The following is a 25926-nucleotide window of genomic DNA, read 5'->3' on the forward strand; positions in this document are numbered from 1 at the left end:
GTACATTTTCAGTTATGGCAATAAAAAGCTAATCAATTCGGTTGAAATTTATGTTGGCTCCTTTCGAATCGTTTGCTGTTGATCCGCTGTAAGCATTTCTACAGCGACATCTACCTCTCGTGGTCCTCCAATGAATATTGATTGAAATTGGGGGTTGGTCGCTGTGTGCAACGCTCGTCACACTGACTTTATGTTGTTTGTGTGTGTGGTGCCAAGCTCTTGGTCGGTGGATTGGACCTTTCGAAATTCGATCGCAAACGGTGTGAATTTTTATCATATTTTCTATGTGTACAGTGACCGGCAAACTCGATAAAGTTCATATTTGAATGCAATAGATTCCTGTCTCTGATTTTCGTGTTGCTTGAGAATCGGGTTTATTGAAATTGAGTGAAAAACTGTCGAATCCATCCCAGCTTGACAGTTCTATTGCTGTTGGCTCTGTGTACGCGTGTTGAAGTTTCTTTCAGACGAGCGGCGGCTGTTTTGTGAGTTTGTAAATAAATTTCAAAGAATATCTTTAAGGTAGCAGTTTTATTTAGTAATGGATTAAGATAGAAGCTACGTTTTAGAAAACGAAAATTTGTAACTGTTGTGAATGAACTCTATGGGTACTGACCCATTTGATTTGCAATTGTGTTTTGACAAAGAGTCTTCCTTTTGAGATAACTTCAAATCACCACCTACAGCACTTCCCCAAAAAGGCAGTTGGGTACCCGTGATTTTTTGCAGTGACGCTTCCCGGAAAGTGCCGCTCTAAGCTTTATTTTTCGATATGATCGCCCTGTGAATACGAATGCTTTCCGCCTTTATTAAATGCGTTCTACATATACAAATTAATCAAGGGATTAGTAGGTTTTGCCAAAAGGTTGGTTCACATAATCCGGAGAATTTTTGATAAGACTGCACTTGAATTATTCTTTTAACAATAGTTAATGTTTGTAAGTTTCAGCTTTTACATGGCTTCGCCACTTTTCTCGTCAATTGTTCTGAGTCTGAACCTTGCTGAGAGGGCTGGGTTCCACTGCACGTCGTAGCCAATTTCAGAATTTTAACCCTCTAGAAGATAATGACCTTCCTCCGACTTCTAGTTATTTCTGCAAGCATTTGACCAGATCTCCAAACAATACTTATACCAATCTGTTCTTCACCATCAGAGAGGCCTTCCCCATATGCTTGGTTCAAAGAAAGAATATTGATACGAATCAGCCCCAATTCAAATTACTTTTTTGTGTTAACATTGCCTTTTGCAACTTCTTTTTCTTCAGCCTTTATCCCGTTCAGAAGCGGGGTCGGCTTGTCGTGATCGGTTTCGCCATTTGACTCTATCAAATGCCTGATCTGGATGCAATCTCGAGGCTAAATCCCCATCCAGCGTATCAAGCCACCGTTGTTTCTGGCCTTTTGGCCGTTTACTATTGACTACGATGGTCAGACTAATCTTGGCAAGTGAATTCTCGTTAGCGCGAATTGCATGACAATACCGTCGAAGACGCCTCTCTCGCAATTTTCCATGATCGGCGCAACTCCATAACGATCGCGGATATCCTCATTTCGGATGTGGTCAAGTCGTGCCACGCCACTAGTCCAACGCAACATCTTCGTCTCCATTATCGCAAGACGCCGTTCATTGTATTTTACAGTCGCCAACACTCAGAGCCATAGAGGGGACAAAACGAATGACATTGCGTTAAATTTTAGATTTGAGATGTTCGTTGATACATCGATCACAAAGAACACCAGTTGTGGAACGCCACTTCTTCCAGGTTGCGTTAATGCGTGAAGCAATTTCATAGCGCAGTTCTCCATTGGCTGATAGCGTTGACACGAGATATTTAAATCGCTCAGTTCTGGGCAGATCACTGCCGCTGACAGTAATTATGTTTGTTTCTTGTGGATCGGTCGTCAAAAATTCAGTTTTATTCAGATTCAATCTAAGATCGTGTTGCATGAGTCGTTCATTCCATTTTTGGACAAGTTGCTCGAGATCATTTTTGCTATTGCTAGGGAAACATTATCTGCATAAAGCAGTGTATAGGGCACTGGACGTTGGATGTCCCGTGTGACCGTGTCCATAACAAGAACAAAGAGGGGTGGTGGGAGGCCGCTTCCTCGATGAACACCAAGAGAGACACGAAGCGGTTTTGATACACCCGCCATACTTCGAACTTTACTTTTCGGGTCGTGGTAGATCAATTAAACCCAGGGCACGACTTCTTCTGTGATTAAGTCTTGTCGTTCCATAAGTTCGTATAGCAGATGGTCAAACGCATTCTCTAGGTCCAGAAATGCAATGTAAACAGGGCGATGCTTCTCACGGTGTTTCTTCATGAGTAACCGCGCAGCGTGTATTGCGTCAGTAGTTCCGCAGTTAATGACAAATCCGACTTGATTCACGGTTACTTCAACGATTTCGCGAATACGGTTGTCAAGAATGCGTTCAAAAATCTTCATGGTATGGGAAAGTAACCGGATCGGTCGTAATTTGAACATTCTGCTGGACTACCTTTCTTTTTCCATATTGGAACAGTGGTACTTTCTTGCCAGTCAGATGGTGTTCTTCCTTCCTAAACAACCCGGTTAAAGAATTCACTGAGCTACAGTATTGGGTCCCAGCTCTTCTCTTTCCAGAGCTCAGATGCGATGTCTTCAGGTCCTGTGGCTTTCCCCGATTTCATTCGTTTTATTGCCTCAACTTCAGTTGCGCTGACAGTTAAGTCCTTGGGGTTTTAACGTAGGTACCTGTCGTGGAGACTTAATCCTACGGTCTTCTTAAGACACGGATTGATTTTGGGACCACAATCAGAGCCCCGCTGTGACAAGCAACAGCGGTACCAGTCTATGCAAGTACATGGCTTAGCATTCATACTGGTGGATGCAAGACCTACCTAAATCTCTACTGAACTAAGGAGTACGGCACCCGTGTTGAAACGCAACACCACGCCGAGGCCCGAAGGTCTCTTCTCGCTTGAGCATCACCAACAACCCCTATGAAGCTCCCACTAGGGGGCCAACCGCAAACAACCGAGCTGTACTCATATACGACAGGAATTCTCCCGAAGTATATGAGTCCAGGGGCTACCCCGGTTCCCATGGTATCAGTATACCCCTGGTAAGGTTTCGTGGCCGAAGCCACTTCAGATGAGTCCCCGTGCAGACTCGGGTCTGATCGCCCTAATTAAGCCTTGGAGCATTCGCCTACTGCATCACGGCCGGCAAGCCAATGCGACACAGCGTTTCCCGGTGCCACCACGTGGAGGTTCTCCTCGGCCACTTGGTTTTGGTTCAGTTGACAAGGTTGCCGCCTCGCCTTCCTCCCCGCCACCTCGGAGCACCAGTTGCGTGTTGCACTGACAGGGGGAACTGCTCCAAATGTCGGCAATGATTTTGGTAGTGGAGGATGAGCAAATTCTTCAGTTGAATTCTGCTTGAAGTATTCTCGCCATCTATCCGTTGCGGGTCGACGGTTGGTAAGCAAAGTACCGTTCTTATCATTAACGCAACAAAAGTTACGGCTTTTGGCAAATCGATATAGATCTCTCCCGCCATCCCAAGCGTCCAGTTTATCGTAAAGATTTTTGTAATGGTTCGCTCGGATGACAGCGATTGCTTTTTTTGCTTCCCGGTTGACATTCTAATAAATTTGTCAATTGGCCAGCATTTTATCGTCGAGAAATTTGTGGCAGAAGCGTTTCTTTTCACGGACCTTCATTTTAATATCGTCATTCCAAAGCGAAGTATCTCGGTTGATATACCGCTTACCCGACTGGGTGACCCTGAGGATTTGCAGAGACCGCTTTGTGGATCCTGTCTTTCATTTGGTTCCACGATTCTTCCACATTCGTAATGGTCGGTAATCGCGTGAGTGAGATCATTTCTTTTTTCTTCTCACGAAATCGCCACCATTTAATGCGCCGCGGACCAGTGCGTTCAGCACGCTGTTTTATCGGTGGCTTAATTTGCAGGACGGCAATCAACGGCCGATGTTGAGCTGAGATAGTCTCATAGGGAACAGGTGTGTAATCAGTGACAGTGGTAAAATGTCAGCGTCTTATGAGAATATAGTCGATTTGCATTTTACGGTTCCCACTATAAAATGTAAGAAGATGAAACAATCGTTTGATAAACCATGTATTCATAAGTACAAGGTCATGAGTGTCCGCAATCCCTTTCCCCCATGCCACCTATTACCTATTAAGGTTGCCGGCAATGATGATGTAGTCGTCAGCAGGCACGTGACAGGTCTTTTCATCGAGAAGTTGTGAGCTTCATCAGCCGATCATCAAATCGTTCGGCTTCTTTAATGGCAAGTGTGTGGGCTACCAAAATAGAGAAGTTTATAGCCATTTTTGGCGGGCGCGGTCATGAGTCCATGAAGGACTTTCGACCAATCAGTCTGACCTCTTTCGTGTTGAAGACCCTAGAGCGCGTTCTGGACGGTTATGGAGGGAATGCCTTTCTCTAAGTCCCAGCATGCCTACCTCAAAGGAAAATCCACAGAAATCGCCCTTCACGAGGTAATTGGCACGGTTAAGCGGTCGCCGCAGTACACGCAGTATACCCTAGCTGCCTTCTTGGATATAGAGGGGGCTTCTAACAACGTTAGTACCAACGCCATCAAGGAAGCCTTGATCGGTATTGGATTGGAGGGGTATCTCACACATTGGATTATATCCATGCTAAGCACCAGGATAATTCAGTCGGATCTGGGAAGCAACCACTTGACCAGAGTCACGCCCCAGGGTGGCGCCATCTCACCGGTGCTCTGGTTAATAGTAATGGACGAAATTTTACGTACATTGGACAGCAGCGGAGTAAAGGTGGTGGCGTATGCCGACGACTTGGTGATATTAGTATCAGGGATGTTTCTGACCATTATGAGCGACATCATCTGTCGATAAAATCTGGCTCAATAGGTTACGATGGGCGGGTCACTTAATCCGTATGGATTCCCGCCCGGAAAGTCTATAAGGGCAATATCTATGGTAGAAAAAGAAGAGGCAGACCATGCCTAAGATGGAGCGATGGCATAGGCCAGGACGCCAGACAACTTTTAGGGATATCGAATTGGACCTCGGCGCAAAACCGGGATGCCTGGAGTTCCTTATTAAGGCAGGCCTAGACCGGATACCGGTTGTTGCGCCTTTGATGATGATGATGATGAGCGCCATCATGGAAGGATCGTTGCGAAAGGTGTGCCGGTGGGCCGCAAGATGTGGACTCAGCATAAACTCAACCAAAACGCAACTGATGCTATTCACCACCTAGACAAGGATACCTGAATTCCATCTACCACAGCTGAATGAACAAAGATTTGTTCTTTCCTCTAATGTAAAGTATCTGGGTGTAATCCTGAATCCAAAGCTAATTTGGAGATTGAACATAGAGCTGAGGACTAAGAAGCCTTCTATGCCTGCAAGAAAACCTTTGCAAAGAAATGGGGTATCCAGCCGATGATGTTTCTCTGGATGTACACTGCTGTAGTACGTCCGATCCTAACGTACGGCTCTATTGTATAGTGGTAGGCTTTGAGAAAAAAATACAATAGGATTCAAAGAACCGCGTGTACAGGTGCTACTGGGGCTCGGCAGATGCTCCCAATGTACTCCTGCATCCCCTCCCCTTGTACCTCCACATTAAATACGTTGAAGCGTGCAGTGCCGTCAGACTACGTGAGTCCAGATGCTGGGCAGCGAAGTCCTACGGCCACAGCAACATCCTAGACGAAGTACCACACGCAAGGTGAACTTCACGAGAAACTTTGCTGTGGACATTCCAACCAGAGCAAAGTGGAAGACCGGCGGCGTGTTGCAAGGTTATGACTCAGTATTCTTTACCGACGGATCAAAGATGGCCTGTTGTTCCGGCCCTGGGGTTTTCTCGAATACACACAGTGTATCCAAGTCGTATAGTCTCCCAGGTTTCGCTAGTGCATTCCATGCGGAAGTACTGGAGATATTGGAAGTCTGTCGATGGTTGGAGCAAGATTCGACCCCCAAGCCTTGTACTCAGCGACGACATCTTCCAGGCTGGCGGGGCAGTGCAGAGACGCGCGGGCCATGGGGGACCATGCCGCCAGGCTCGGCATACCCTACAATTCGCATGCGAATGTCGAAGCCGCGGAGAAGGAGGGAAACCTTCATGCACTTTCTTTGCGATTGCCCAGCTCTAGCTAGAGTCAGGCTACGGACACTGGAGACCTCAGAGAGATTTCTAGCTGCAGGGTGGGAGAACTGCTTTCCTTCGTGAATGCTACGGGCTGGCTCTGAAGATCCGAGCCGGATAGGCTCTGTCTTGCCTGCTCCCATAACAGCAGTCGCGATCTTCGGAGTTTGTGGCACCACAGCGCTAATTGGGCTCCTCGGAGCGGCCACTGATACCTACCCTACCTACCTATCAAATCAAATAATGACTAAACGTTTATAACGCTAATTACTAACTTTTGTAAAACTCGCAACACGTGTCCAACCTGGTCGAGCAGGCTCTGACACTAAAGTTTTTGTGTTTCGGCTTTTATAATAAAGAATCGAATTTCATGAATACGTGTTTGGCCTTTTGACCAAGAACGATAGTGTGTTTCTGGCTACATGGGTCAAGTGATGATGCACTTCATGGGTGGTGTCAGGTCCCTGTTTGAACTGTTAGCCTGCCGGGCCCCAGGAGACAAGCAAAAATCAACAACAACAACGAATTGAATTTAAATGAGAAATCTCTCTATGACTGCATCAGTAACTACTGTAGTAATTTTTTAGCATAAATCTGACGATAGCAATTCCTAGATATTATTGTGCATACAACATGATACCAGTGCACTTTGAAAGCACTATTCTATTTTTCCTTATTGACAAATCTGAAATCAACTAAGGACGATAATTCAAAATTTGTCGTGTATATTCGAGAGCACGGGAAAACTGTGGGTTGAGTACCACTGCACCATTCAAATGAATACATGACGTAGATCTAATGACTAATTGTATCGGTACTTTTTCGATCTACTGTATTCGCCATTCCGGGTAACATGATGGGTTGACAAATGGGAATTCTTACTCTAAAATCAATTTGGAGTCCAGAAAGGGTGTCAGGATGCCTTGCAAAAATATGTTTATTATGTTTGGGAGCATTTACATTTTTTACTTGAATTACAGAAAAGCTCGAAGAGAGCTTTTGGCGGCTTCGCTACCCGAAGGAGCTTTGGGTGTGCTACTTTTTGCTTTGTATCTTGAGTAATGCGATTTGATTTGACTTCCGGGATTTACTTTCCTGTGTAAGGTCAAGGTTTGAACGATAATCAGGAACGCATCCTCAAAAATAATACAATATTTGACATTTCGAATGCCCTTCAAGATGTAGCGCTTCATTTGTTCAGACCCAAGCACAAGTGGCTGTCCCTTTCTCTTGCTTGAATGTTACGATTAGTCGAGGGAGATGGACGCACTTGTTTTGAGTTTCAGGTTTTCAATAATGCGTATTTTCATGTAATAGAAGCGTTTTCAATTTGATAATCTGCTTCCTAATGGACAATAATCTTCGCATAGCGAACTGTGGAAATGGAGCCGCAACAGATCGCAATGGGTATCTTAATTACGTTCGCTGCGTACTGGTACAGCGAGTCTTGCTCTGGCCTGGTTTGAATTTTGGTGAGACCGAAAGGTTTACCTTTGCAACCAGGCTTAATTCTCCCAGGCAGGCCTGCAGCTGCATAGTCCCAGCTTCGAATTGAATTTTTCCAGCATAACAGGACATGCTGCTCGTCAGCCGAATTCCGTGTCATGTTCGTTATCCACGATTCCATTCCTTTTGCCTGGCTAATGCCCAAGCTTGTGAATATCATTGCTAAAAAGGAGCAGAACGCATGAGGATTTCCGCATTTCTTGATCCCTTAACCGTCGCAGGCAGCCAGTCACAACCCTCCTCGGGACTCGCCCCCTTCGTGTAAGCAACGAGGCGCGAACGAGACGGACATACAATCTTCCGAAAGCAAACTTGGACTTTGTTCGTTTCTGCATTGTGTATGGGAACACGGCGCCGCACACCAGTATAACGGGAATCGTGTGAGGTGCAGGTTTTTCATCCGAAAGTGAACATTTTAACGCTTAAAAAATAGCGAGTTGTGTTTACGCCGTTTCCACATCCACAGGAGGTAAGTTACTTTCAATCCCAGTAGATCTTTGAGGGTTAAATTTTGGATGAATTAGGGGAGCATAGGGTGCACCATATTCCGAATAGCCATTTCTTGCTTGGAGGTTTTCTATCCTTCTAGTTTCATAATTTTGCAATTGGGAATTAATTCCCACGCAAACTTGATTTTTTTCGATTGGAAGTGACACCAATCAAGAAAAAAAATCTTTGTGGAGCTCCATTTTCTATGTCGCCCACCATGTCGCTCGCTACGTTGGCTTGCTCGGCCAATGAACGGCAGAGTTGAGTCGGGTCGTGATGTTCGTGCCCACGTAGATGAGCCGAAGTCGCGGTTGCTGTGCATCGACGCTGGCGTGGTCGCACACTCGTTTTTACATCGAGACCCTGCTGTTCGCTTGTTTTGTAGAATGCTTGCCCGTGAATTCCGTTAAAAGTCGCTTTGGATGAAGTAGACAAGTTGATTTCGCTATGGCGATTTGAATTCTATTTTTATACATGGTGCAGTGGTTGCACAACTTTTAGCTTTGTGTACAGCAGCGAGAACTTGCCATGTAGTTCATTTTGAAATGTAATACGAAAGTTTTGCTTTCGAAAAGAATGTTCACGGTACTAATGCAAATATATTATTTAAACCAAAAGAAATGGTAATGTATTGAATTTTGGAGCAAGAACCCTCTACAAAATTTATTTATAAAGGAGAGTCTAGAGACTGCACTAGAATAAATACGCTTCTGTTCTCAAATTGAAATTAAGAGTTTATCTTCAAATGAACAGTATAAATTATTCATATAATAATAGACGAAAATTGAGTCATTTCAGAAATTCAGTGAACTTTGATCGTGCAAAGTGCAGTTTAGCTGATTTCTTTAAAATGACTTCGCAATAAATTCAAAGTGAATATTTTCATAATTGTCGAAGTGCGGATAATGCTTCATCATATGAAGAAATTTCATTTATACTTTCTTCTTTTCCATCTTTCTTATCACTTTTATTTATTTCGGTGTTGCATTCCATTACTTCTGCCAAGGTTTTCCCATGTGCAATTTCTCTGTAGCACTCATCTTCTGAAATTGGCAAATCAATAACTTTTTCGTTGATAAAATATTGGGTTGGGGAAAAATAAATGTCGCACTTGTGATCGAAACTTGAGGCTTTATTTAACATACTTGGAATTATCCGATTTAAGTCAAATATGCGCTGTTTTGTTCGCAAACTTGTTGCCATTTAGAAGGCATTATCCCCCCTTATAAAACCAACCTCCTTATTTGCAAAAAACTCAGACAGCCAATTTTCGCAAGCCTCTTTTGAGGCCAACTTAGTAGCACCAAGAGCGTTTAGCATGGACCGGAAGAGATGGTAATCACTTGGTGCCAGGTCCGGAGTATACGGTAGGTGCGATAGGACATCCCATCCGAGCTCCCGTAGCTTTTGGCGGATCATCAAAAATGTGTGAGGCCGAGCGTTGTCCTGGTGGAACACAACACAATTCCTATTGACCAATTCTGGCCGCTTCTGGTCAACCGCCTGCTTCAAACGGTCGAGTTGCTCACAGTAGAGGACCGAATTGAGGATCTGGCCATAGTTGAGCAGCTCATAGTGGATAATTCCCTTCCAATCCCACTAAACACAGCAAAACCTTCCTGGCCGTCAATTCGGGCTTGGCGATAGTTTGGGCCGGCTCACCGCGCTTCCACCACGATCTTTTTCGCTTGAGGTTGTCGTACGTGATCCACTTTTCATCACCAGTCACCATCCGCTTCAAAAATGGGTGGAATTCGTTCCGTTTCAGCAGTGCATCGCAGGCGTTGATTCGGTCCAAGAGATTTTTTTGCGTCAATTCGTGTGACACCCAAACATGCAGCTTTTTTTTGGAATCTAATCTTCTGCAAATGGTTCCAAACGGTTTTATAGTCTATACCCAGCCAATCGAGCGAATGCCTACCAGTACGAGGTGTATCTTCGACATCCACTACACCAGAACGAAATCGATCGAACCAACCTCTGCCTCTGCGAATCGTTACAGTTTCGGGCCAATAAATTTCACAAATTTTTTCGGTCGCCTTCGTTACATTTTTACCTCTCGAAGTCGTTTATGTCAAAATCCATAACAGCTGTGAGCCATAACCACAATCCATAACAGCTGGTAACCAACAGAGCGTATTTCAGCTACCAGAAATGTTTCGCTAGAAACGTCTCATCATAGGGTCAACTCTTTCTGCACAAGACAATAACCTCATGTATTTCTCAGAGACTTGGGTTCTTATCAAAATAAGTTGTGAAATCTTAGCCCCGTTTGAGAGAAGAATCCTTCAAAGAATTTTACTTGAGGATGGACGATTCCGTAGCCTATATATAACGACGAAATATATGAGTGATGCCACGGTGGGTGGATTACTTAGTCCATATGGGTGAGGATGATCAAATTCGGAAAGCCTTTATATATAGACAATATTTATAGGGAAAAAGTAAACGCAGCAGATCCTGTTTGCAATGGAGCGATGGCGTAGACTATGAAGCCACGCAGTTTTTAAGGATATCGGATTGGTAGACCCGGCGCAAAATCATGATGTCGTACTAAGGCAACCCTAGACCGGATACCGATTTTTGCGTCAATGATGGTAATGAATCAAGCTTACAATATTGTTTTTAATTGTGACAACTGGCGTTGCTGACTATAAGTTATTTTTTAACTTCATTGAGATCAAATCTAGTTCCTAAACTTACTTTGAATTATCATAGGGTGTTGGGATTGTATTACCTCTAAAGCAGTGAGGTCACTTTGCACTTCCGATAGTAAAACTATGTTTATCACGTAACCGCGTTGTTGGCATTCATATGTTGAAACCATTTAGTTCTTTGTCCCTTCATTATGTGTTCTGCAATTTCTGAAGATTTTTTTTACAACTCCGCCATTTTAATATTTAGTTAGGCAAAATTATAATCGTGATTCGAAAGATACGAAAACGTTTGAATTTTTAGTTTCCGATAACTACAAATTGAAATGTGCTTTCCACCTGCAACGCACGTTTTTTTTTATAGTGGCCCACTTTGACCGTAAAAAGCAAACAAACGATTATCAAATTTATTAATTGAATATTAGTATAGTAACAGTAACATGTAAAAAGATTGAAAACATTACATTTATTTTTAATGCTAAAAAAATTCAAAAAGAGGTTGAAATATCGAGCGTCACATAGGAAAACCTCTTTCAAATTATACTATCATATTTGTTGACGATATGATTTTGTGTAAAACAAAACCTTATTAAAATGTAAATGTAAATTCTTTTTTCACGAAATATATTCATGTGGGGTATCAAATGAAAGGTCTCAGTTAGTACTTTTCGAAGTAGGTCTTAGTTTTGACATTTACTGGAAAGGCGGTGAGTCCAGGGCGTCGAAATTGATCATTTATTTAACGGGGCCATTCTCAGACTTTCGACATAGGTGTTGTGCTCAAAACCTATAATATTCAATCAATAAGTTTGTAGAGAATCGGGGCGTCATATACGTAAAAGGCGGTTGTAATTTGTTTAACCCAATATAACAATGTGGGGCATCGGATAAAAGGTCCCAAATATTATAGTAGCTGCCGAAGCAAATATTGTAAAGCAGCAGCGCGGGTGTCCGAAAGATGTAAATTACTTTGAGGCCCCGTTCTAAAAAAATACCCAACCGAAAAATCTGAAAAGGTCAACAAAATCTTTCATACCTGAAGCGCTGAGCTTTCGGTTTCCGACTTGTTTTTCCTAATTTTTTTTTTTTTTTATATAGAAAATATATCTTAATGAAATTTGTATATATACTAATTGTTGTCTTAAGAATGCGGAAAAATATAGATTTTTCGAATTTTGCAACATCATTCATCAAAGTAAAAAACCTAAATGTGTTATACAGAAATGTAAAGTTGGATCAATCGAAATTTCGAAGAAATTGGGGTTTTCAGCTTTGACGCAGCAATACTTGTGGACTCAATACTATGCTCCTCGGTATGCCAATTATCACAAAATTTTCTTTTTAAGGTTTTCTGTGAAACAAAACCTTATTAGAATCGATTCAATGTCTGTCCGTCTATCACACACAATTTACTTGAGCTATTAAACTCTTAAGGCTATCATACGAAAGGTCGCGGTTCAAATCTTACTGATGACAGTAGGAGCTGCAAATGAGTACCTGAGTCAAATCAGGGTAATAATCTGGGGCGAGCGCAATGCTGACCCCATTGCCTCCTACAGAATACTGTAGTGTACCGTTACACACTTCAAAGCTTTGATCCGATATGGATTATTGCACCAACGATTATTATTAGAGAGAACGTCTGCGAATCCCTTTACATGTACGGGGCCTCCCCATACATAGGAAAGGAAGTGTAAATTTTTTTTTCATATAATATGGTCAAGTGGGGTATCAAATGAAAGCTTGATTACTACTTTTCGAAATTGTTTTTATTTCTGATATTGGGTGAAACATAGGGGAATGAAGGCTTAAAATGTATGCCCGAAAAATGCAACAAATCTCGCTCTCAGAAACTTTCCAATCGAAAAATCTGAAAAGGAACATCAGAATGGTGCACCTATACAATATCTAGGCCTCAAAATACATCCCAATCCAATATCTGCTCAAATAAAATTACTAATAGCATAGCGCCATGCTTTAGATATTTACCCGAAAACCCCACTTAATTTTATCGTAGAAGTATGAAATTATAAAGGCGAAACTTTGTATTTCACGTGAATTTATTGCAATCTAAAACGTGTGTGACGTCACCGCCATATAAAGTAAACTAATATGAACGGTGGAGTTGCATTTATGCACACACTGGAGTTGAATATATCAAGGACTTGTACGTATGGAAAAACGTCCAGCTTCTAGTATTGTGACTTGTTTACTTCTAACTAATTGGGTTTTATTTTTACTACTTCTTTCATTTATATCGAAATTTTCACTTTAAAAATTTTACAAAAGCTAACAGCGTTCACGTGGTATACATATCCGATGTAGCTTATTATATACATTTTCTAATGGCACTTTCTCGTATATACAAGCTTCCCCACTATTAAAATAGCTTATATGTATGTTTAAAAAAGTGAACCACAAACAAAGAAAAGAAGGGCGTCGAAGAACGTAAAACACCCAAAATGCCGTCTCATACTACTTCTTTATATACCTATATGACTATTTTTAAAATTTTGTTTTTCGTTCTAAAATCATTAAAAGCATGTTTTAAATTAGATTTCCTCAAATTAAGTAAAAAAAAATTTTGTTGTGCCAAAAAATCAAAACTTAAGTAGAAAGTCCCGTTAATGTATAATATCATATTTGCATCACTAATCGCAGTCTACATTACAAGTGATAATTATATTGTTCGTTATGTAATGTGGCCATGTGATTTCACTTCGCCAAACAACACACCAGAAAATATCACCCAGTAATGTATCGTTCGATACCTCACAACTCTCTTAATAAAAAAATTGATAGCTCTCCTACTACAATGAATTTATTATGTCGGTACACGTATTCTGGAAGCGATTTCCCACTTCCTAAGTACATTTGCTTGTCACGAAATCTAGCTCTAGGGTTCTACAAGCCTATTAAAACTAGTGCAGTGGAAAATATTCGGAAAAACCTCTTAATAAATAGAATTCCATGCTACTTCGATTATAAACGCTCAAACGAATCTTCCTTTATACAGGAGAGAGTTGCGACTGTAATGTTTTAAAAATTAAATAAAAAAATAAAAACATTTTAATAAGAAAATCTTTCATTCGATGGCATTATTTTCTGGAGCCTTCTCTTAGTTTTCAATTACAAAAACCTTACTGTTGTCTTTAAAATCAATAAAGACAAAGGACATTATAATAATAATATAATATTATTGGTGGTAATTATCAAACCATCTAAGTAATTTTATCAAAAACTTATTAATTCCTCAATTTCTATTTGTCAGGTAAATAAAAAGATATAATAAAAATGTGATAAAAAAAACATGGGACAATGAAATTATTAATAATTAAAAATATATGTAAAGGCTGACGTTATTTCTTGGATAATCTCTTAATATTCAATTAATGTAAATTTTCATCTCTAATCAAGACGGTCCGCCTCACACTACAGCCCTTATTAAACGAAATCAAATGAATATGTTCATATGTACATCAATATTGAAATAACATTCTTTCAACTATTTAAAGCGTCTCATCTATAAATCTCAACTTCTTCCCACGGGTCTTTTGAAAAACAAGTTGCTATCTGAAAGTATACTAATCAAACAAAATTGACTCCCTACAAATCTGCTATCGAAGGAAAATAATCCGAGAGAACACTAACTTCAATTAAAAGCTAGCAATAATTTTTCATCACCTCAGTGCATCATCTTTTATCATTTATTCCATCAAATTATTTATTTATTTTCGAAAGCAAATATTCTTTGTCATCAGTAAATTTGCAATCACATAACAAATCCAATAACAATTAAAAGCTCTTCAGCTGGAACTGATAAAACTGGTTGTGTACCACTATCTCCTAAACAATTGCCGAAGCTTATGACGACTCATGACAAAATGGTGGTGTACGTAATAAAGCCCCAGATGAGTAAGCTATACTCACTACATCTTACTGATAGCACAAAAATCAAGATTTTCAGAATTGAACTTTCTTCCACCTGCAAAATTCTAATCGTCCATTATTCAAAACACACTAATTGGCAATTATATCTAATTGAGATATTTAGAATATCTACTGTGTAGACAGCTGTAAATCATTAAAAATATGTCACAGCCTGGGGTTTAACCTGTTTGGACCTCTTGGGATTTGAGACTTAATATGAAAATCCTGGTCAAAAGTTCCCTTATGATTCATGAGATCCTGGAACGTCATCAAACCAACAGCCAATCAAAACGGACAAGAATTGAATATCATAACCTAAATTCCAAGTTCCCATTTCTGCCGTCTCTTTCCTTCAACCACTTTCCCATTTTCTCGCACGATAAATACCACACGCCTCAATAATGTGCGCTGTGCCACACAGTTTGGGTTGTGCATGTCGTGCTACAAGTTGTGAGTGCAAACAGAGAACTAAAAGAGAAGTAATATATTCAACCTGCTTCAACAGACGAAGTATCACCAAGAAAGGTAATTGTACGAAATCAACATTATCTTAATTATAATTAGCGAAGTATTTTCTACAGACCTTCTTTCCCACCTCCCTCCCTCTCACCACTTTGAAAAATCATTAAAGTCAGGTCAATGCCCTCAGTCAATATTGACTTATATCTGTCAATGCATTTTTGCACACACTGTATGCATTATAACTGTCTATCCTTCCAAAAAAACATGGGAATGTATTTCATTTCTTTGCAACCTGAGAAAACCTCTCAATTTTGAAAAAAATCGATTTCTTTCATTTGGGCTGCGATATCATGCCTACGCACCGAAGCATGCACGACTTCCACCCGAGTCGTATCACGTATCGTTCGGCCACGTTACATTTTGACTCCGGCACGACTACGTCGTGAAGCAATGCATGAGCTGAGATTCTTTTCCAAGGCAGTAAAGGTTCCAAAATGGGTTTACTCCGAACTGGTTTTCCGTCTCCCATTGGTATGTGATGTCGGGAATAGAAGTGCTTAATTGCTTAGCACTTCTAGGCTACACAATGCCCTGAAAATAGGAGGAAGTACTTTACATCTTTCATTTACTCCCGAGTCCTTGGTAGATCCGCTCCACCCTTCACTCGTTCAAAGCAGTCCCGATGTCGCTCAATAGGATCGATTTTTGAATTGATTTCCGAAAGAATTCTCCCAACTTGACCCTGCTGTCGGTGTTTCGAATGCTTTTCGCTTCCATATTTCCACTACGCACGCTCTCGTTCAACAGCGAGGCCATTGATATACGGGTAATATGGTTTTACGATTAGATTAGCTGATTCGTAGCATCTAGCGCTGCACAGGCACACGACGATGGCTGATCACCTCCAATTCGCTGAGTGTATCTTTGCGTAGCGTCTCAGTCATGAACTCGAAATCTTATAATGTACGCTTCATAGCGCTAAATATTCGGCATCGCCGTTATATTTGGAATCTTATTCCTGGATAAACTTCATGTGCACAACATATTTCAAATGCCCTTTGTAGAATTTCCCTAGAAAATTAATCGATGATTCATGGTAGTTCAAATGTACGGGAAATAATCACATTGGCATGGATCCAAGACTTTTCTAGCTTTGACAGGGAAAAATCACCAAAAAACCTACAAGGTCGGGGTCAAAGTGCCTCATGCTCTAATAGCTTTGCCTGGTGAACATTTTTTCAATGTCTAACTGTACCTCATTAGACTTCTGTTCCAAGCGGAAAAAGCCACTTTTCCATACCGAATTATATTCTACTTCTTTCTTAAAATTCAGTGGGAAATCCCTCAGTAAAGCTCTAAATCTGAGCTTAGCAAGCTGTGAATGGTTCAGCTATTCCCTAATTCCCTAATGATATCTTAGAACGTTCTGGGTGCATTCTCTTCCCCAAAACCTCGTTCCGTTTCTATTTTTTGTATGTGTTATATACATCTTTACATCTTTTGCTTCTTCAGTTTAAAGCAAATGCAATACTTTCACCAATTTGGTTACGGACTAGAAGTTGGTATAATGGAAAATGTTACTTCAACCGCGGACGCCCATCTACTTGAAATAACCTTGAAACATCCACTTTCCCAATCGATATTTAATGCACAATTAACTGCACCCTTAAAAGTAAGTAACATACTTTACTAGGCACATATCTGATATCGTCAATAAGCTCAACAGCATCTCAAAATAAGGGTAGTAAGAACGAGCAACAACAAGTTACTTTCAATTCATCGTGTCCACATCTAGTTTGGAGGCATTGTAATCTCGACTGGCGAGTGATAATTCTCCCTGCTTCGATATCAATGGCTGATCTGCATTGTGGGGAGAAAGATCCGCTTTGTGCAGAAATATTTACTCAACATCTTCTGTTTAATCTAGTACGGGGTCGTAACAATAATAATGCTATATATTCATAATTAGATTCTGTTTCGATTTTTATAGCGTCTCATCCCTTCAAAATACCCACTTTATGACTTATGTGGCTTCAAGCAGGGATATAGTGCATAATACGCGCCACCGTCAGTAATTTCTGCTAATATGTATCAGTTCCCATTAAGCCACCTCGAAAAATCGATATAAAATTTTCTGGGTCATACAGCTGATGGCGATACATTGGTCGGACTAGAGTGGAAGGTTGATTTCACTGCTGTATATCAAGCAATTTCCGTTCAATACGCGCCGCGTCTAGATTAATAGCGCCATTTCTCTCAGGCATAGGCTTGATCAAGGTAGAGCCACCTACCGTATCAGGACGTTGTTGTTTCGGTCGATCTTTTGCTTCGATCTTCTTTTTCTTTAGCCTTTGTCTTGTTGACAAACGGGGTCGGCCTGTCGTGACCGGTCGCACCATTTTGTTCTATCAAAAGCCTGATCATGGCTACATCCAGATCAGGCCTTCAAATCACCATCTAGCGTATCACGCCACCATTGTTTCGGCCGGTGTATTGGTCGCTTAACATCAACTTCGATGTTAATACCAATCTTGGCGAGTGAATACTCGTTAGTGCAAATTACATGATCATACCATTGAAGACGCCCCTCGCGCAATTTTTCCACGATTGATGCAACCCCATATTGATCGCGGAGATCCTCGTTTCGGATGTGATCAAGGCGTGCGACGCTACTAGTCCAGCGGAACATTTTCGTCTTCATAACTGCAAGAGTCCGTTCACTGTCTTTTATAGTTGGCCAATACTCAGAACCATCGAGGGTGCCAGGTCGGACGACAATGCAGTAAATTTTAGATTTGAGACGTTCGTTGATATGTCGATCACAAAGTTAGTTGTGGAACGCCACTTCATCCACGTTCTCTAATACGTGAAGCAATTTCGTAGCGCAGTTCCCTATTGGCTAATAGTATTCACCCGAGATATTTAAATCGCTCAGTTCTGGGCAGGCCATTGCCACTGACAGTGATAGTACCTATTCAGATTCAATCTGAGATCGCGTTGCAAGACGATCATTCCATCTTTGGACAATTTGTTCGAAATCATTTTTTCTATGAGACGCCAAGAAATCATCATCTGCAAAAAGCAGTGTGTAGGGCGCTGGATGTCCCGTGTGACAGTGCCCATAACAAGAACAAAGAGGAGTGGTGAGAGGGCGAGGATGAATAAATTCTTCCGTTGAAATCGCCTCGAAATATTTTCAACATCTATCCGTCGCAACAGAAGTGTTCGACACATTCTTGTAATTTTGCCAATTGACCATCGTTTTATCGTCGAGAAACTTGTGGTAGAGGCGTTCCTTTTCACGGACCTTTCTTCAACATCATCATTCCAAAGCCAAGTATCTCGGTTGATGAACCGCTTACCTGGCTTGGTGACCCTGAGTGTTGTACAGTCCGCTTTGTGGATCGTGTCTTTAACTTGGTTCTGCGATCCTTCCACATTCGTAATGGTTGGTAATCGCGTAAGTGAGATCATTTCTTCTTTCTTCCCACGAAATCGTCACCATTTAATGCGAAGCGGGCCAGCGCATTAAATGGTGCGTTCAGTGGCTTGATTCGCAAGACGCCAATCTTAGTAGGTGAATTCTCGTTAAAGTGAATTAAGTGTCCATACCATCGAAGAAGCCTCTCTTGCATTTTCTCCAAATATTTGTTCCATTATCGCGAGGCGCAATTCATTATCTTTGATAGTCGGGCAGCACTAAGAACCATAAATGGCGGCAGGGCGAATGACATTGCGGCAGACTTTAGATTTAAGGCATTCCTTGATGCGTGAATTACAAAGCATGCAACTAGTGGAACACGATTGCATCCATCACCTTGGCTAATAGCAAACATACTTAAATTGGTCGATTGTCGACAGGTCGCTACCACTGATAGTAACAATGCCCGCTTCATTAAGGACGGTCATCAAAAATTCTGTTTCATTCAAACTTAGTTGAACACCGATCATTCCACTTTTGGACAAGTTGCTCGAGGTCAGCTTTGTTGTGAGACACTTAGAAACATCATCTGCAAAGAGCAGTGTGTTAGTCGTTGGATGTCTCCTGTGACAGTGTTCGTGGCAAGAACAAAGAGGAGTGGGGAGCGGTCGTACTAGCTGTTGAAGCAATTCATACCAGATGAGTTTGTGTGGCACACGGTCAAATACCTTCTGTAGATCCAGAAATGTGTTGTAGAGAGACTTCTGCTTCGCACGGTCACTCTCCTTTAGGAACCGGTCTAGGAGTGTATTGCATCATTATTTCCGCAGTTTCCCACAATTCCGGCGTGCCATTTGAAATACCCCGCGAAAGGGGTTGTCAAGAATGCATTCAAAAATGATATCGGATAACAACCAAATAGGAGGGTAAGCAGAATATTTTGCTGAACTGCATTTCTTTTTCCAAATTGGTACTGTCGTGCCTGTCGTGCAAAATAAAATTTGAGCTATTGATCCTATTGGTTGGAGAATTATGCCGTTTTATAAATGCGAACCTTTGTCAATAACGTCACTTATATCTTCGATGAACTCCTCTGGCGAAATGATAAAGAAGGATAGATAAGGGCAGTGTACGAAGAAATGTAAATCCTTACTGGACCACGGCACAAGAGTCTTAAGAATCAGGAAAGACTAAAGTGGAGACATTGAAAATTACGGGGTGAAACTAACGTTAAGAGGATGTGTATAAAAGAGAGAGCTGGATTGTGTTCCGGTTGGTTCTCAGATTGGCCACGCCCAGCTTTCTCTTCTTAATCGAAAGAGATTTACATTTCACAGAGATTTGAAAGGAAGGACGCATTGTATATCAATAGTTGGAGAAGATAAGTAGTCTTTAAAACTTTCTTAAATCAGATTTCAGATAAAACACCTGGGAAAACTAAAATTGTTCCTAAAGTCAACATTTCACGCCAAGCAAAGAAAAAAACTATCCCTTAAAAGTATGTTCATTTGCTTCGGCATGGGCATATATTCTGGATTCCAATCCCTACCAAAAAGTTGTCGGATGCAGAAAACCTGATTTAAGTTTTCCTGTAAATTTTTCCCGGAGATATGCTTATATACAGAGAGAAACTCAAGATAGTATTGTATTACACCTAAGAAGCTCTAAAACTTTGGCCTTTGCTACAAAGTACGAGAAGAAAATCTGACGCTAATTATGAAAACGAAAAAGATCGGAAATCTCCACCATCTACAAGCATCTAACTACAGGAGCAGCGTTGTGACCCGATCGAGAAATCTATTAACTGATTCAGTGATTGAGTCAGTGTCGCAGCATCGTCAGGAACTTTCCAAAGCAACTGGTCGTGCACTTTCTTATCGTCAAAATGGAACATCAAATACTGTATATATGGCACTGCGATGGTTGAAGAGGTAGAGCCTCTTCATCTTGTTGCTCTGGGTTCGAATCACATGGATGTCTTTGTTTGTCTCCCTGCTGTGAGCTTATCAATTGCGCAGTATTAAGTTGATGAATGAAACTATTAGCTTAATCTCATCAGAGACTAGGTGGATGTTCTATACTTCACTAAAGAGAGACCAGGAAACAGGACTAAATATTACTATGTACGAAAAAATGAGCAACGTAGAATACATTAACATGAAGGGGTAGATAGTAGGGCCCAAATTCAAACGCTTCTGTTTGGTTTAGGATCACTTAGGAGATTCTCTCCGAGCCAGAACCTTTTAGGTAAGACCGGGAATGAAGTCTTTAGAAAAATTAGGTCGATTTTGCAATTTCGGAAAAGACTCGCATGATTTTCATGCGGGACCTGGATTCTCTCCCTATGAAACAGCTTAGAACCAATAATCCAAAACAATTAAAAATATGTCAACTTGAGGAAGAACGTGATTATATCACTTAACAAGTCGAGAAACCGCATATATTATGTGAGAATATTCACTTTCGGGTGATATTGACATTCAAAATCTTGAATTTCCAAAGAAGTGACAACATTGACCTATTATAAAATTGTTAGTAATACTGCGGTTTCCACCAAATTTAGTAGCTTTATATTTTAACTTTAATAGTCCAATTCTTTGCAAACCACAATTTTTAGGTACATCGGAACATAGACTATGTTTTTACAATCAATACTCGATTGATTTAACAATTAGACTTTATTAATTAATTTATTTAAAGAATGAAGAAAAAGTGAAGTGACTATTTGCTCGTTAGAGGCAGAAGAGAATAATCATCTCCTTCATGTGTTTCTTTTCTGCCCCTAACTCATGGCGCACTTTTCTCGCCAGTCCTCCACTCCCGTGGCGAGCTCTGCAAAGTGGATAGTTCCGCGCCATCTATTTGTTCGCATTCGCAACATTCGAAATAAATTTCGAATGCTGCGAATCCTGCCGCGCCACAATATTATAGCCTACATTGCTGCAAAATTTCGTGGTGCTGGGATGAACTTAAGGGGGTTTTCTGCAGCTAATGACTGAAAATTATTATAATATACTATTATTAACTTTATTTGAAGGAATATAGGTAGGGAAGGTATTTCGGAGCCTAGCCACCATATAGTGGTAGGCTCTTGTTTTTTTTTTCAGATTTTTCGGTTGTGCACTTTCTGAGAATAGTCCCGTTAAATAAATCGTGACTTTCGACTCCCCAAACTCACCGTCTTTCTAACAAATATCAAAACTAAGACCAGCTTTAGAAAGTACTAACCGAGACCTTTCATTTGATATGATGATACATGACTATATTTGGTGAAAAAAATGTACACCCCTCTTTTGGATGTATGATACACAACATCGCTGTAATGGATGCAAAACGTGAGCGCCGCCTTTTTTTCGACTGAAACTTGTGTTTTTTTTCTGGTCCAGAGAAAACACCATTAACTCGCCTGAATAAAGCCATCGCCAGTAATGAAACGCTTAATCAACGTTGGATCGGATTCAGCCATGGAACATGTCTTGTGAAAATTGATTCCAAACTCATTACCAGTTCCATTCAATTTGGTGGTAAAGGTGCACTTAGATGCTTCTGCTTTTGGAATAGCTCTCCCCTCATGTTTGACTCTAGTATACAATACCACAATACCACTCAAAGATTTCGTCGTTATTCCAGCGTCGAAGTCGTCCATCTTCAAGTAGTCGTGACAAATATTCTCGGGAGGTTCCTCCACTGGACTACGACTAAGGGTTCATAGTTTCGTTTCTTTCCTTTATTTCTGAAGAATACATGAGGATTAGTAAAACTTGTATGATGAATGTATTGACACGATAATGAGACATTTTGAGCCGAATGACTTTAATAGACTAAAGTAAGCTCTGTTCCTAGCCAAAAGTCGGCATTATAAATTTGGTCTTGTTTTCGCTGAGGTACAGTCCCAAATCTTGTTTGGACGAAAGCTTCCTTTAAGGCACGTTGTATCATCAATCTAGGCCAACAATTGAATGGACGTAATGAGGATGGTTCCGCTCATGCTTAATCGTAAATCTGGGATCACTTTTTCCAATGCAAAACTGAAGATGGTATAGATTAGTAAGTCTACCTGTCGCAGTCCGTTGAATTTTCCTGACAGAGAGGGAACGCTGCTTGTTTTATTATAGAACTACTGATGTGTAGAATGTTATGTAAAAATTTCAGCTCAATCGGTTTAACAGAATTTTAGTCGTGCTTCCCACCAGTTGAAAAAATGTTGTGAGTGAAGGGGGCAATGTGGTCAGTACTACGCTCGCCTGAGATTATTGCCCTGATTTGATTCAGATAATCTTTCACACTCTTTCCGACATCCAGTCATGAAACAAATCCCTCTACCATCAGTGAGATTTAAACCATGACCTTTCGCTACGACGACCCAGCGCCCACTGAGCCATCTAGACACTGTGCTGACTAGAAACTTGTTCTAAGCTCGTAGTGTTTCGGATAGCAACTGTAACAGATGTTGAAGTCCCTCTTGTCCAATATGCCAGTCCTTATCCATCGCATTCCCTGCAGCATAGTTACATCGGGATTATATGCGTGGATATCGGCTAGCTGTTGTGTAACTCGAGACTTACACAGTTGCCCGCTTTCCATTCCACGTTCATTTTTTCTTGACGAACAAGTTTCCATGTTATCTATCCGTTTCCTTTGTATCTCTGTTGAAATTGTTTTGCAGATGGGGTTTTAAGCGCAAACTTGATTTAGATATGCACAGACCACAACATGACACTCTTTCCGCAAATATGGATAAAATGTACTTAAGATGCGTCTATCGAGACGATTTGCTCTAAGGAACTAAGGCACTCTCGAAATGTCGGTAATTGCAAAGCACCACCTTGCAAAGGAAACGCCTTTCATTGTTTTATTTCTAACTTAATAACATCCTCGAATTTCTACTGTTTTTGTTCTCTAAACATCATACAAGAATGAGGATTTCTAATTTGTTATTTTGGAAAAAACAATCCTTCCTTTGTATTAAACGATCTTGTAGAAAGCCATTTAACTTGTACTTTTTTCTTTACAGAATGCTTAAACTATTAAATTGAATAAAGATGATGGAAATAAAGCAATCACCGCCAAACGGCGTAGAGCTAAATGATCTCAAAAAAGATCCTATCAATGGTCTGAAACGTCAGTCGGATAGTGAGCTAGGGTCAAATGATATACTTCAATTATCCGACAGCGAAAATGAAGATGGAGATATATCAACTGCCATCGGTGAGTGTCCCAAGATTCTTTTAATTTTCCTCTTTTTCCTTCCACTTAAAAATGACCAACGGTCCCGAAATCAATTTTCATTATAGTAAAAACAAAGTCACCGCCACAATTTTTAAGCGAAGTAGATTTAATGAACACACTAGAAAAAGTGAATGGAGAGGCAGAACTTGACAGTACCGCTTTGCTGGACAGAGAGCTTAACGCACAGTCATTGGGGCCCGAAAATAAAGAATCCAATGACATTGACATTTTTGCAGATGAACTGTTCAAACAAATAGATGAGAATAAAAGCAATGGGCACAGCAATGAGCCAGCGGTATCCAGTAATAGCAACAATGTCAACAAAGAAGGGGTGTCCAATTCAGATAACGGTAACAATGGAGCAGAGTGCACAAACGAACAAAAAGATGATGTATTTCAAATCAGTTCTGTAAGCGACCAACCTCTCGTTGCAGAAGTTGCCACACCTATTGAAAAAAGTACTGTTGAAGCGAGTGTTACGAAAGAAAGTGAACCAGATATTTCGTCCGAACCACAAACCGTACCTGAAAGCAACCGTTTAGAAGATAAGGAGGTTTCCAGAAATAACGACGAGAAAGCTGTAGATAATTCTGAAACGGATAATACGTGTTCAGAGAAGATTGAAGAAGAACCTGTGTCAAAAATGGATGTGGATGAGACAATAGAATTAGATGACGATGAAGATGAGGATAACAATGAAAAGACGAGTGAAGTAAAGGTAGAAAGTGGAAAAACGGCACTTGAAGACGCTTTGCACTCTAACAACGAAATGGGAAAAGGAGATAATAATTTGGAAGAGGATCGAATTAAAGAATCCAATGATCAGCGAATTATTGAAGAATCTAAAAATCAACAAACTATTGAAGATTCTGACGATCAACTAGAGCTTCTCTCTGCAACTTCAAATCCGATAGGTGATTCAATGGGCAACGATAAAATTCCAAGTAATATTAGCTCAAACGAACATAAGGATTTGGACCCATTGCTATCAGAGATAAATGATGCCATTGGTGATGAGGCTACTGAGAAGGACAAAACAAAGGGAGAGTCATTGAAGTAGATCTTATATCTCTCGGTAGCCCTTGCGTTGACGAAAATAGTTCCGATCGAACAGTAAACCCTGCTAAACCACAAGAGGAAGAAATATTGAAGGATGAAACTCCCGCAGATATGCCGTTTTCAAACAATGCGCCTAAATGTGAAGAAAGGCCTGAAAGTGAAGATGATGATGTTGTTTTACTTGATGAGAACGATGAATATGAGGAGCAGAATAAAGAGTCGAAAGAGGAAAAAGTCGAATCTTGCGAAGATTTAATTAAGAATTCGGAAATTGAGACTGATAATAAAAATGTTTCAACAAGTAAACAAGACAGTAGTACCAAGGAATCTATCCAAAATACTGCTGTAGACAACGATGACGATGATGTCGTGTTGTTAGATGTCGATGATAAGTCCAATGAAGGCACTGAGCAACCTGTCAATGAGGAAGAAAAAAAGACGGAAGAATGTGGTAAGGATGAGCCCATTAAAGAAAAAGATGAAATTTTGTCAACTACTATAAGCAATTCAAACAAAGAAGCGAATAACGAGGAGGAAGACGATGATGTAGTGCTTTTAGAGGAAGATATTGTTAACGATGACAAAGTCAAAGAGGAATCTAGCTCCGCGCCAACGAAAACGGAAGATGCCTCTCAATCTACGAAAGGGGAATCAGTAACATCAGGCGAAAACGCGGATGAGAAAAAACAGGAGAAATTTTTAGGGCTTGACAATTCTGATAATGCACAAGATAAATTCCCCGATGATTCAGCGGAAGGAGGTCAGGCCGAAGGAGAGACTGTAACTATTGATACAGATAATTTGCTCGAACAGGTAGCTTCACCACAAAACTCCCGCTCTAATGATCAATTTGATGATGAAGAAGCGAAGCAATCCGATACCGAAAGTAGTGAACTGTCCCAAGATATATCCAAGAAAATTACAATCGAATACGATAGCCAAAGCAAAGATATCTCCATAGAACCAGAAGAAGATGCAAGCAGTAAAGCCGTTTCAGATGAAATATAACAGTGA

General features: G+C 40.7%; 2 protein-coding genes across 5 annotated transcripts; both read left to right on the plus strand.

Annotated features, from left to right (window-relative positions):
* Positions 1-12: 12 nt before the first annotated feature.
* LOC119651418 (transcription initiation factor TFIID subunit 11-like) lies at positions 13-24949 on the plus strand. 4 transcript variants are annotated; one of them, XM_038055038.1, is made up of 3 exons: positions 13-522; positions 23639-23832; positions 23919-24949. In XM_038055038.1, exons 2-3 carry the CDS (start codon positions 23667-23669, stop codon positions 24911-24913), a joined length of 1161 nt encoding a protein of 386 aa, XP_037910966.1. In that variant the 5' UTR covers positions 13-522; positions 23639-23666; the 3' UTR covers positions 24914-24949. The 4 variants fall into 4 exon arrangements, with proteins under 4 accessions (XP_037910966.1, XP_037910944.1, XP_037910950.1 ...); XM_038055016.1 differs by having other exon boundaries at positions 14-485; XM_038055022.1 differs by lacking the exon at positions 13-522 and adding an exon at positions 7902-8137.
* Positions 24950-25023: 74 nt separating this feature from the next.
* LOC119648713 (protein PFC0760c-like) lies at positions 25024-25920 on the plus strand. Its single transcript, XM_038050559.1, has one exon. The coding sequence runs from the start codon at positions 25024-25026 to the stop codon at positions 25918-25920; it is 897 nt and encodes a 298-aa protein (XP_037906487.1).
* Positions 25921-25926: the final 6 nt, after the last annotated feature.

The sequence above is a fragment of the Hermetia illucens genome, chromosome 1 (genome assembly GCF_905115235.1).
Source record: "Hermetia illucens chromosome 1, iHerIll2.2.curated.20191125, whole genome shotgun sequence".
NCBI lineage: Eukaryota > Metazoa > Arthropoda > Insecta > Diptera > Stratiomyidae > Hermetia > Hermetia illucens.

Bases quoted from the DNA above. Each gene is read 5' to 3' on its own strand.
- LOC119651418 (XM_038055038.1), top strand. From the start codon at position 23,667: ATGATGGAAATAAAGCAATCACCGCCAAACGGCGTAGAGCTAAATGAT. The intron at 23,833-23,918 runs GTGAGTGTCCCA...TTTTCATTATAG, and splicing joins AGATATATCAACTGCCATCG to TAAAAACAAAGTCACCGCCA.
- LOC119648713 (XM_038050559.1), top strand. From the start codon at position 25,024: ATGCCGTTTTCAAACAATGCGCCTAAATGTGAAGAAAGGCCTGAAAGT.